Here is a 12,713-nt window from a genome sequence, read left to right on the forward strand (position 1 = left end):
CAATAAAGCTTGTATTTAATGATTTATAGCTTGAGGGAAGAAAGAAATTAACAAAAGGCAGGAAAGATCAGTAGCACTTTGGAATAACAGTCACTCGTCACAGATGAAAGGGTCTCGCCATGAACAGAAAAGAAAAAGCAGAAAATCAGCAAAGAGCTGGAGACAGAGGACAGTGGGCCAGTAAAACGGAATATGTTCTGGTGGTCGCAGGAAACGTGGTCGGTCTGGGCAATGTGTGGAGGTTTCCTTATCTCTGCTACAAGAATGGTGGAGGTTAGTATTCACTTAATGAGTTGCATTATTTTGGATATAGAGACTTGAAAAATCAGCACATGTATTTATGTAATACTTTCTCTGTAGGTGCCTTTCTGTTGCCCTATGGTCTGTTGGCTCTGGTGTGTGGGATACCTCTGTTTCTGCTGGAGATTTCAGTTGGTCAGTACACACAGGAAGGATTCATCACTTGCTGGAGGAAAATCTGTCCATTGGCACAAGGTTGGTGAAGATAAAAAATCCAATTAGAAAGAAATGCTGTAAAAACTAAATTTTAAAAAAAGATAACCCTTAAAAAATTTTCTTTCTTTGTTTTAGGAATTGGATATGCAGACTTTATGTTGAAGCTTTATGAATTCATCTACATTGTTATCCAAGTGTGGGCTCTTTTCTACCTGGTGTTTTCATTCAGATCCCAGCTGCCGTGGGCCAGCTGTGACAACCCCTGGAACACAGGTAAAGTCTAGGTTATGAAGATTAATTTGAAATCTTGATAAAGGTTTAAGAAATTATGCTAGCCAAGTGATATTACCCTGTTCTTCTGTCTCTAATTCAAAATTTTCACAATTGTCTTTAAATTCTGACATGATTTATGCACTTACATTATAATCTTTTTGGGGAGATTCATAGAGCAAATGATTAACAGTGTTAATCTGTGTACATAAGAGTAAATGTTCACATATTCTATTATGACACGTTTATTCTCTAAACCAAATGTGAAGATGTATGTAGCCGACTGCCTTTACATAAACATTTAGACTAGTGGCAGTATTTCCTCACATTTACCCACATTTCCCTTGTGAAATCTTTATTTCCTAAATCAGCTAACTGTATGGGTCTTCAGATTATGAACTCGTCTTCACCAAATGTGACCGCAAACACCACCTCTGCTGCAACCGAGTTCTGGGAGTGAGTCTAAATTCTTTTTCTTTCTTCACCAACTTTACACAAATTCAATACTAAATAACTGGAGTACCGTTATGCATTTTACAGTAGTGAAAGAGACACTCGAGTTACTTACTTATTGTAAGGACAATATGATTTCCACAGAAGTGCTATGTTCTGAGTAAAAATCCTGTTTTCAAAATGTTTTAGAAGTATTCTTTATGCAGAATGTCCAATTTCATACTGAATATTATATTACTGCAGCTTGTAACATGGAGCCTATTCACTGTTTTCTCAGTTTCATTATGTGATAAACCTCATTTATTTCACTGCGTAATTGATGAGACACACAAGTGCATCACTGCAACATCAGAAAATAGAGATACTTAAGAAAATTAAACAAATAGAAGCTGACAGCATCAACATTTGGACTGTTTTCACTGTGGATTTCATGTTAACCACCACCACTACTAAAATAAACTGGCCAGTCATCATGTTATTGTTGAAGGAGCCAAACATTAGACACCTTTTAGATCAAGTCATATAAATCTTTCAATCAACCAGAGACGATATTTTAAAACAGTGTGTCGTACCTAAGAATGTGTGGGTTCAAGTTGTTCAGTTAGAGATGCAGTGGTATTGTGTGCACACGAGTACAGTAACAGTCTGTTGTATTTGGGCTAAGAACAATTTTAGTTTAGTTAACAACCATGAGGGAGGTAACTTCAGCAATTGTGTGTTCACGTTTGCATTTCTACATCCTTTCTGCAGGGCTACCCAAAAACTATCTTTGTTTCCTGACTCTCCACCCTCCTCCTCCATACACCAACAGTGTTTTTTGATGATACTTTCAAATTAGCCAAATGTTTCGTTTTACTGTTGAGTCTATTTAAGTAGCAGCATTGTTAAACATAATTTCCAGTAAAAACATTATCTGATGGTGTGATGACGCAGTTGTGTGTCCCCAGATGAAAATAAATGAGGTTTGTCACAATATGAAGCCAAATATTTTAATGTTGTGATCACTTTTGTTAATGTCATCTTTGCATTGGATGAGCGCATCTTTCAAATATCATCTCTACTCAATATAATCTGTATAGCATATTATTAGCTCACTGTCATTCAGTGTGTAGATAGTCTCTGTCTGTCAACTTAATTCTTCTGCTTGAGAAACTCTTAAGCCTCTTAAAAGTCTTGACTAAAGGAACTCTTTTAAGATCTTTGTGAATGATTTTTAATCTTTACTGTCATCTAGTCCTAATTTAAGGGTAAATTCTTAGAAAACATAGTAAGAATTGTAACTAGGAACAAATTTGCGGCTTAAAAAACATAGAATTCCTACTTTATTACTATAAAATATGAAAACTTCCATATACTGGATGTTACCATTACTATGTTTTATGTGTATTGCATCTCTTAAATCTCTCCCCACCTCAGGCGGCGGGTGTTAGGCATGTCTGCAGGTATTGAGGAGCTGGGCAGTGTCAGGTGGGATCTGGCTTTGTGTCTTCTGGTCTGCTGGGTGTTCTGCTACTTCAGTATCTGGAAAAGTATCAAATCCTCTGGAAAAGTGAGAATAATTAACATTATTAGTCACAATTATATATATATATATATATATATATATATATATATATATATATATATATATATATATATATATATATATATATAAAATCCTTATTAATTTTATCAAAACATGTTTTAAAAAAAAAAGAATATTGCCAATTAATCAGGTTATTAAATAAACAATGTGCTGAAATATATATATATATTTTTTTTTTCAAGGTAGCATACTTCACTGCTACTTTCCCCTATGTGATGCTCTTGATACTGCTGATCAGGGGACTGACGTTACCTGGAGCATTTGAAGGGATCTATTTCTACCTGTACCCAAACTTGAAAGGCCTGGCTAACCTTGAGGTAATTTATTATGACACCAGCCACAGGGAATCTATCTCTAACTGTTTATTTAGACATTAGCATTCATTCACATAATAAAACTATTACCTAATGCAGTACCCATGAGAACTTAATTATACTTTCTCTGACATGATAGGTGTGGATAGAGGCAGGATCTCAAATATACTTCTCCTACAGTGTGTCTGCAGGCACTGTGATTGCGCTGGGTAGCTATAATAAGTACAACAACAACTGTTACAGGTAAAACACAACAGTATGCATGTGCAAAGTATAATGAAAAAATAAAATACTAATATTATTGCAATGGCTGTTTGTGTCTCTGTGACCTCCAGGGACTGCTTCTGGTTCTGTCTGCTGAACAGTGCTACCAGTTTTGTTGCTGGATTTGTCGTCTTCTCTGTACTTGGATTCATGGCTCAGAAACAGGGTGTGAGTGTGGACAATGTGGCCGAGTCAGGTATAACTCAGAATCCACTGAGTCCCGACACAAACATCCAGGAAATGTAAAGTTTCAGTATTAACTCTGGTGATTAATCCTAACACACAGGTCCAGGTTTGGCTTTCATTGTTTACCCACAAGCTACAGCTATGATGCCTCTGCCCCAGTTCTGGACTGTCTGCTTTTTCCTGATGCTCATTCTACTGAGTGTTGACACACATGTAAGAGATTTTGTTGCACTGCCTAAAAAATAATAACCAGAGAATTATGGATGAAATATATAGTGATATGTTTGTTTGATTTTGTCCACAGTTTGTGGAGGTCGAGTCTTTTATCACCTCAGTAAGAGACATGTTTCCGAAACTGTTTTATAAACGTGGAAGACATGAGATCTTTGTCCTCCTCATCTGTGTGTTCTTCTTCCTTACACATTTGATTTTAGTCACTGAGGTGAGCAAAAATATTTCCAGCAAAGCACATTTAAAGCAAACTGATGCTGTGAAATGTTTTTAAAACTTTACATTTTTTCATATTGTGCCTCTAGGGAGGAATTTACATTTTTGAGCTGTTTGATTATTATGCCTGCACCAGAGCTTGTCATTATTTCATGAGTTTATCGATGTGTCTGGCTGTGGCCTGGAGTTTTGGTGAGTTAAGAAACTGCACGCAGCTAATTCATGAGTGTTTTCTGTCAGAAGCATAATGAATATACCGTATTTTCCGCACTATAAGGCGCACGGCATTATAAGGCGCATAGAATAGATGCTACAGTAGAGGCTGGCCTTATGTTATGCAACATTAGATGGAGCTGCGCTAAAGGAAACGTCAACAAAACAGTCAGTGTGTCAGGAGTTAGTAGGACCAATAATAAGGCCAAAGCAATCTACTCAGTTCAGTGCCTTTATTGCTGCACACAAACAAAACTACAGCGCAAGCATCAGCTGAGCAGTCTTTTCCTTAGAAAAACACAAAAGGAGTCAATATTAATACCTGGTGAAATCTAAGTCCTTGAAACATAGATAATCCAAATCCAATAGGAAATCCAAAATAATCCAACGAAAAACACCGGCATTCAACAAAACACAAACCGGGAAAAAGTATCACAGTCCATACTCCAAAGCAATAATCCATGTAGCAGAATCCTCAGCCATCGAGTACTTTAAGTCCTCCACATTAGTTTGTCATGAGTTTGTCCGGTGCACAACAGGTGCAATCAATCCGTTTAACGAATGTCAAGCTGCTGCGTGAACACCATTCCACCCGGAAACGGGACCTTCAAAATAAGAGGTCAGTCTGAAAGGTAGTCGGTGGATCCTCATACAGAGAGGTCGGTCAAACTTTATTAATAGATTGCCATCATGCCTTTCAGTTCAAGTGATAAATGAATAACAGTAAGTTGTGACAAAGGCAGCTAAAAAGTATTATAGTATTGTTCTTAAAAATTAATCAGAGTGAGTGTTGTGTATTTTAGTTGATCTTTGTTAAGATAATTAGTTGCAGAGTGAGCGCTCTTTCCACTCTCTGTTCAATAGAACAGCTTTGACGTATTTTCTCCGTCGGTAAATTAAACTAGTTTAGTTTCCACATTAAAACGAACTGGTTCATGTATCTGCTGAGTGTGATTTATACGTTTGTGCCTTGGAAAGCATTTGTCTTTGTAAGTATTAACATGTTTATTGTCATTAGAAGTATGTTAGTTGTTACCTGTTACATGTGATAAATTACTTGTGCGTGTTATTGTAATTAGCTTCATTCAAGTCAAGCTAGCGTGTGCGAGTGTAACACACCAAATGTGTAACGATGTGTATTAATTGTTAATTTAGTTTCTTTCAGTTACATAAAGAAAAGATAGGAGTTTGTCCTCCAACTGTAGCCATCTTGTTGCTGCCTCCACTTCAGCACCATTGATTCGTTAATGTTAAACATCTATTCCCGTGTTCTACTGCGTGACTGACTCGATATTGATCCATATATAAGGCGCACCGGATTATAAGGGGCACTGTGGGCTTTTGAGAAAATGTAAAACTTTTAGGTGCGCCTTATAGTGCGGAAAATACGGTAAATAATACCATTTTAACATAGCTTTACTCTGCTGCACAAACAAATCTTGACTTTTACACCGATCCAATGTGCTTGTCTGTGAATTTCTGTCAGGTGCTGACCACATGATTGACATCATTGAGAACATGGTAGGACAGAGACCATTTGTTTTCTTCAAACTGTGCTGGAAATACATCATTCCTCTGCTGTCAGTGGTGAGTCAGAAAAGTTAAACACCATGAATATTTATTTGATCATTTATTTTAGATTTTTATTCTATTTTATATTTATTTATATTGTCTTTACTAAACTCTCATCACTTCCACAGATTTCTTTTATCTTGTACCTGGTTGATTTCACACACCTCAAATTCAACAACTCCTATGTTTACCCTGACTGGGCGTACGTGCTGGGATGGATCATGACGTTCTCCTCTCTTGTTATGGTGCCACTGTGGGCGGCTGGACAGATGTTCTTGACCTCAGGAACCTTCAGACAGGTCAGTGTCCAAAGATCACTTTTATAACAGCCAACTGGCCTCTAAAGAGCTTTCAGTAATTAGCAGCTGGAATATGTCATCACTGACAGCTTTAGCTTTATGTTGGCTACGACTGCAGCTCATCCAACCCATGATGCTACCACACCCAAACCTTTGGAGTGGTCTTAGTGAGATGGGTGCCCTACATGTATACTATATCTGTGGGCAAGATGTGCTATGTGTTATAGTAATTAGTGTTTAAACTTACTCATCTTATTCCATCTTATTACTGTGTCCCAGCGTTTGTCCGCCCTCTGTCGTCCTGAAGACCCAGCCTGGCTGAAGAGAAAGATGGAAGAAGAGGAGACAACTGTCGTACTGCAATGACAAATTACTGCAAAGCTACTAAAGTAACAGCATTGTAATATATATATATATAAATCAACTTTTACAACGTGCTGTTTCTTGTATGAATCTCGTCATTGATTACTGTTTTTAAGAGATTAGATAATAATAAATAAAAGTTGTTATTACTACGAAACTCCGAAATACTTTATGTTTGTGTGTATGTTTTTATGTATGTATTGTAAATAAACTTTCATTTATCAGACGATACAGTGGCAAGAAAAAGTTTGTGAACATTTCAGAATTTTCTGGTTCTCTGCATTCATTTGTGATAAAACATGATCTGATCTTTATCTACATCAAGAGTATTAACAAATATGATGTGTCTAAAATAATAGCACAAAAAACAATATAAAGCAACCATAATAATAATAACAATAATAATAATATGGATGAAATAGATTTACTGTAACAGAAACATAATTAATATAAGGCACCAAAGTTTTTACTTAGTTTTCAGAGCAAGTATCTAGATCTTCGTGGATCTGTGGATTAGGTTGATGGTTCCATTTTTACTCCATATGCAGTGTTGTGTGCTCTCTCCTAAAAAACACATAGCAGCGCACCTCAAGTTTACATATGTATCCTACAGGATAATGTCAGGATGGCTGTCTGCGAACTGAAGCTGACAAAAAGCTGGGTGGTGCAGTCACCTGTAGTAGTTGCCCAGTCAGAGCCCAGACCTCAACAGTGCAGAATTCCTCCTGGACATTGGGCAGATCTAATAGCTACACTACACAAAGTGTTTGCTCGAGGTTATTGCCGCTCAAGGTAGTTCAACCAGTTATTAAAAAAGCCTCTCACTTACTTTTCCTAACATCACTCATCATGTTAAATGGGTGTGTTCAATATAGTCAGTTTTAACTGTTTGTGTGTGATCAGCTCAGAAATATTATGTTTGTCTATATTTATTACTTTCGGATCATATTTCATGACCAATGTATGTAGAAAAAAAAAGGAAACTGATGCAACTGTATTTTATGTGTATGAGAATATTCATGTGTGTGGTGTTTGTGGCTGTTGTTTGTTGTCATTTGTGTTTTAGGAGGATATGTTTTATTTCTTTTTGCTCGTTAAGTTTTTAGAAATAAAAAGTTCTACCTGATGTAACATGTTGTTGGCCTCAGTCATCTCCAGTTTGGATGTTGGCCACACTGCAACACTGTTTAGTGGTGGCGAAATGGTGGCAATTAGATCAATCAAGCTTGTATTTAATAATTTATAGCTTGAGGGAAGAAAGAAATTAACAAAAGGCAGGAAAGTTCAGTAGCACTTTGGAATAACAGTCACTCGTCACAGATGAAAGGGTCTCGCCATGAACAGAAAAGAAAAAGCAGAAAATCAGCAAAGAGCTGGAGACAGAGGACAGTGGGCCAGTAAAACGGAATATGTTCTGGTGGTCGCAGGAAACGTGGTCGGCCTGGGCAATGTGTGGAGGTTTCCTTATCTCTGCTACAAGAATGGTGGAGGTTAGTATTCACTTAATGAGTTGAATTATTTTGGATATAGAGACTTGAAAAATCAGCACATGTATTTGTGTAATACTTTCTCTGTAGGTGCCTTTCTGTTGCCCTATGGTCTGTTGGCTCTGGTATGTGGGATACCTCTGTTTCTGCTGGAGATTTCAGTTGGTCAGTACACACAGGAAGGATTCATCACCTGCTGGAAGAAAATCTGTCCACTGGCACAAGGTTGGTGAAGATAAAAAATGCAATTAGAAAGAAATGCTGTAAAAACTAAATTGTCAAAAAAGATAACCCTTAAAAAATTGTCTTTCTTTGTTTTAGGAATTGGATATGCACATTTTGTGTTGAAGCTTTATGGCTTCAGCTACATTGTTATCCAAGTGTGGGCTCTTTTCTACCTGGTGTTTTCATTCAGATCCCAGCTGCCGTGGGCCAGCTGTGACAACCCCTGGAACACAGGTAAGGTCTAGGTTATGGAGATTATTTTGAAATCTTGATAAAGGTTTAAGAAATTATGCTAGCCAAGTGATATTACCCTGATCTTCTGTCTTTAATTAAATATTTTAACAATTTTCTATGAATTCAGACATGATTTGTTTTTGGGGAGATTCATAGAGCAAATGATTAACAGTGTTAATCTGTGTACATAAGTTTAACTGTTCACATATTCTATTATGACACATTTATTCTCTAAACCAAATGTGAAGATGTATGTAGCCGACTGCCTTTACATAAACATTTAGACTAGTGTCAGTATTTCCTCACGTTTACCCACATTTCCCCTGTGAAATCTTTATTTCCTAAACCAGCTAACTGTATGGGTCTTCAGATTATGAACTCGTCTTCACCAAATGTGACCGCAAACACCACCTCTGCTGCAACCGAGTTCTGGGAGTGAGTCCAAATTCTTTTTCTTCTAATGGAGTTAGTTTTTTTGTCAGACCACCAACTTTACACAAATTCAATACTAAATAACTGGAGTACCGTTATGCATTTTACATTAGTGAAAGAGACACTCGAGTTACTTACTTATTGTAAGGACAATATGATTTCCACAGAAGTGCTATGTTCTGAGTAAAAATCCTGTTTTCAAAATGTTTTAAAAGTCTAAGTATTAAGTTTAGTTAACAACCATGAGGGAGGTAACTGCAGCTATTGTGTGTTCACATTTGCATAAATTACTGTAAATAGGATTTCTACATCCTTCCTGCAGGGCTACCCAAAAACTGTCTTTATTTCCTGACTCTCCACCCTCCTCCTCCATACACCAACAGTGTTCTTTGATGATACTTTTAAATTAGCCAAATGTTTGGTTCTCATTTTACTGCTGGGTCTATTTAAGTAGCAGCATTGTTAAACATGTATTTTCCAGTAAAAACATTATCTGATGGTGTGATGACGCAGTTTTGTGTCCCCAGCTGAAAATAAATGAGGTTTGTCACAACATGAAACTTTGGAAGTGCTATGATGGACAAATCATCACTGCTGCATTCTCCCAGTAGCCAGATGTGTTGTTATCATTTTTGTCGATGTCATCTTTGCATTGGATGAGCACATCTTTCAAACATCATCCCTACTCAATATAATCTGTATAGCATATTATTAGCTCACTGTCATTCAGTGTGTAGATAGTCTCTGTCTGTCAGCAACTTAATTCTTCTGCTTGAGAAACTCTTAAGCCTCTTACATTTACAATTACATTTAGTCATTTAGCAGACGCTTTTATCCCAAAAAAAAAAAGGAGGGGCGTGAGCGTGAGGAGGTCTTGCCTAAGGACCCCTACTGGAGGTAGGCCACGGCTGGGAATCGAACCCCAGTCCCCACTGCACTAACCAGCCGTTTTTAAGTTATTAAAAGTCTTGACTAAAGGAGCTGTTTTAAGATCTTTGTGAATGATTTTTAATCTTTACTGTCATCTAGTCCTAATTTAAGGGTAAATTCTTAGAAAACATAGTAAGAATTGTCACTAGGAACGAATTTGTGGCTTAAGAAACTTTAGAAAACCCGCCCTTTGAGCAATAACTGCAGAATCTATTCTGGATGTGAAACATAGAATTCCTACTTTATTACTATAAAATATGAAAACTTCCATATACTGGATGTTACCATTACTATGTTTTATGTGTATTGCATCTCTTAAATCTCTCCCCACCTCAGGCGGCGGGTGTTAGGCATGTCTGCAGGTATTGAGGAGCTGGGCAGTGTCAGGTGGGATCTGGCTTTGTGTCTTCTGGTCTGCTGGGTGTTCTGCTACTTCAGTATCTGGAAAAGTATCAAATCCTCTGGAAAAGTGAAAATAATTTATATTAATAGTCAAAATTAAATATTTAGAAAAAAATCCTTATTCATTTCATCAAAACGTGTTTAAAAAAAAAAGAATATTGCCAATTAATCAGGTTATTAAATAAACAATGTGCTGAAATAATCTTTTTATTTTTTTTCAAGGTAGCATACTTCACTGCTACTTTCCCCTATGTGATGCTCTTGATACTGCTGTTCAGGGGACTGACGTTACCTGGAGCATTTGAAGGGATCTATTTCTACCTGTACCCAAACTTGAAAGGCCTGGCTAACCTTGAGGTAATTTATTATGACACCAGCCACAGGGAATCTATCTCCAACTGTTTATTTAGACATTAGCATTCATTCAGATAGTAAAAGTATTGCGCAATGCAGTACCCATGAGAATTTAATTATCCTTCCTGTGACATGATAGGTGTGGATAGAGGCCGGATCTCAAATATACTTCTCCTATAGTGTATCTGCAGGCACTCTGATTGCGCTGGGTAGCTATAATAAGTACTACAACAACTGTTACAGGTAAAACACAACAGTATGCACGTGCAAAGTATAATGAAAAACTAAATACCAATATAACAAACTATTGCAATGGCCTTTTGTGTCTCTGTGACCTCCAGGGACTGCTTCTGGCTCTGTCTGCTGAACAGTGCTACCAGTCTTGTTGCTGGATTTGTCGTCTTCTCTGTACTTGGATTCATGGCTCAGAAACAGGGTGTGAGTGTGGACAATGTGGCCGAGTCAGGTATAACTCAGAATCCACTGAGTCCCGACACAAACATCCAGGAAATGTAAAGTTTCAGTATTAACTCTGGTGATTAATTCTAACACACAGGTCCAGGTTTGGCTTTCATTGCTTACCCACAAGCTACAGCTATGATGCCTCTGCCACAGTTCTGGACTGTCTGCTTCTTCCTGATGCTCATTCTACTGAGTGTTGACACACATGTAAGAGATTTTGTTGCACTGCCTAAAAAATAATATCCAGGGATTATGGATGAAATATATAGTGACATGTTTGTTTGATTTTTTCCACAGTTTGTGACGGTCGAGTGTGTTATCACCTCAATAAGAGACGTGTTTCCGAAACTGTTTTATAAACGTGGAAGACATGAGATCTTTGTCCTCCTCATCTGTGTGTTCTTCTTCCTTACACATTTGATTTTAGTCACTGAGGTGAGCAAAAATATCTCCAGGAAAGCACATTTAAAGCAAACTGTTGCTGTGAAATGTTTTTTAAAACCCTTTTTTTTTTCATAGGGAGGAATTTACATTTTCCAGCTCTTGGATTATTATGCCTGCACCAGAGCTTGTCATTATTTCATGAGTTTATCGATGTGTCTGGCTGTGGCCTGGAGTTTTGGTGAGTTAAGAAACTGCACGCAGCTAATTCATGAGTTACACAAGTGATTTCTGTCAGAAGCATAATGAATATAAATAATACCATTATCACATAGCTTTACTCTGCTACACAAACAAATCTTGACTTTTACACCGATCCAATGTGCTTGTCTGTGAATTTCTGTCAGGTGCTGACCACATGATTGAAATCATTGAGAACATGGTAGGACAGAGACCATTTGTTTTCTTCAAACTGTGCTGGAAATACATCATTCCTCTGCTGTCAGTGGTGAGTCAGAAAAGTTAAACACCATGAATATTTATTTTAGATTTTTATTATATTTTATATTTATTTATTTATATTATCTTTACTAAACTCTCATCACTTCCACAGATTTCTTTTATCTTGTACCTGGTTGATTACACACACCTCAGATTCAACAACTCTTACATTTACCCTGACTGGGCGTATGTGCTGGGATGGATCATGACGTTCTCCTCTCTTGTTATGGTGCCACTGTGGGCGGCTGGACAGATGTTCTTGACCTCAGGAACCTTCAGACAGGTCAGTGTCCAAAGATCACTTTTATAACAGCCAACTGGCCTCTAAAGAGCTTTCAGTAATTAGCAGCTGGAATATGTCATCACTGACTGCTTTAGCTTTGTGTTGGCTACGACTGCAGCTCATGCAACCCATGATGCTACCACACCCAAACCTTTGGAGTGGTCTTAGTGAGATGGGTGCCCTACATGTATACTGTATCTGTGGGCAAGATGTGCTATGTGTTATAGTAATTAGTGTTTAAACTTACTCATCTTATTCCGTGTTATTGCTGTGTCCCAGCGTTTGTCTGCCCTCTGTCGTCCTGAAGACCCAGCCTGGCTGAAGAGAAAGATGGAAGAAGAGGAGACAACTGTCGTACTGCAATGACAAATTACTGCAAAGCTACTAAAGTAACAGCATTGTAATATGCCTACATATATACTTACATACATACATACATACACACATACATACATACATATACATATACATACACACACACACACACACACACACACACACACATATATATATATATAATTTTTCACTTATATCTTATTTCAGCTATCATTAAATCAACTTTTACAACGTGCTGTTTCTTGTATGAATCATCTCTATTTT

At 37.3% G+C, this 12,713-nt stretch overlaps 2 protein-coding genes across 2 annotated transcripts; both read left to right on the forward strand.

Annotated features, from left to right (window-relative positions):
* Positions 1–119: 119 nt before the first annotated feature.
* Positions 120–6,425, forward strand: LOC113171917 (sodium- and chloride-dependent betaine transporter-like). Its single transcript, XM_026374653.1, has 14 exons — positions 120–273; positions 361–495; positions 592–734; positions 1,118–1,182; positions 2,596–2,728; positions 2,947–3,081; positions 3,218–3,321; positions 3,414–3,538; positions 3,629–3,741; positions 3,833–3,970; positions 4,065–4,167; positions 5,675–5,775; positions 5,889–6,059; positions 6,339–6,425. Exons 1-14 carry the CDS (start codon positions 120–122, stop codon positions 6,423–6,425), a joined length of 1,707 nt encoding a protein of 568 aa, XP_026230438.1.
* Positions 6,426–7,758: 1,333 nt separating this feature from the next.
* On the forward strand, positions 7,759–12,479 carry LOC113171916 (sodium- and chloride-dependent betaine transporter-like). Its single transcript, XM_026374652.1, has 14 exons — positions 7,759–7,912; positions 8,000–8,134; positions 8,231–8,373; positions 8,739–8,803; positions 10,067–10,199; positions 10,355–10,489; positions 10,626–10,729; positions 10,828–10,952; positions 11,043–11,155; positions 11,246–11,383; positions 11,468–11,570; positions 11,737–11,837; positions 11,943–12,113; positions 12,393–12,479. Exons 1-14 carry the CDS (start codon positions 7,759–7,761, stop codon positions 12,477–12,479), a joined length of 1,707 nt encoding a protein of 568 aa, XP_026230437.1.
* Positions 12,480–12,713: the final 234 nt, after the last annotated feature.

The sequence above is a fragment of the Anabas testudineus genome, chromosome 17, assembly GCF_900324465.2.
Source record: "Anabas testudineus chromosome 17, fAnaTes1.2, whole genome shotgun sequence".
NCBI lineage: Eukaryota > Metazoa > Chordata > Actinopteri > Anabantiformes > Anabantidae > Anabas > Anabas testudineus.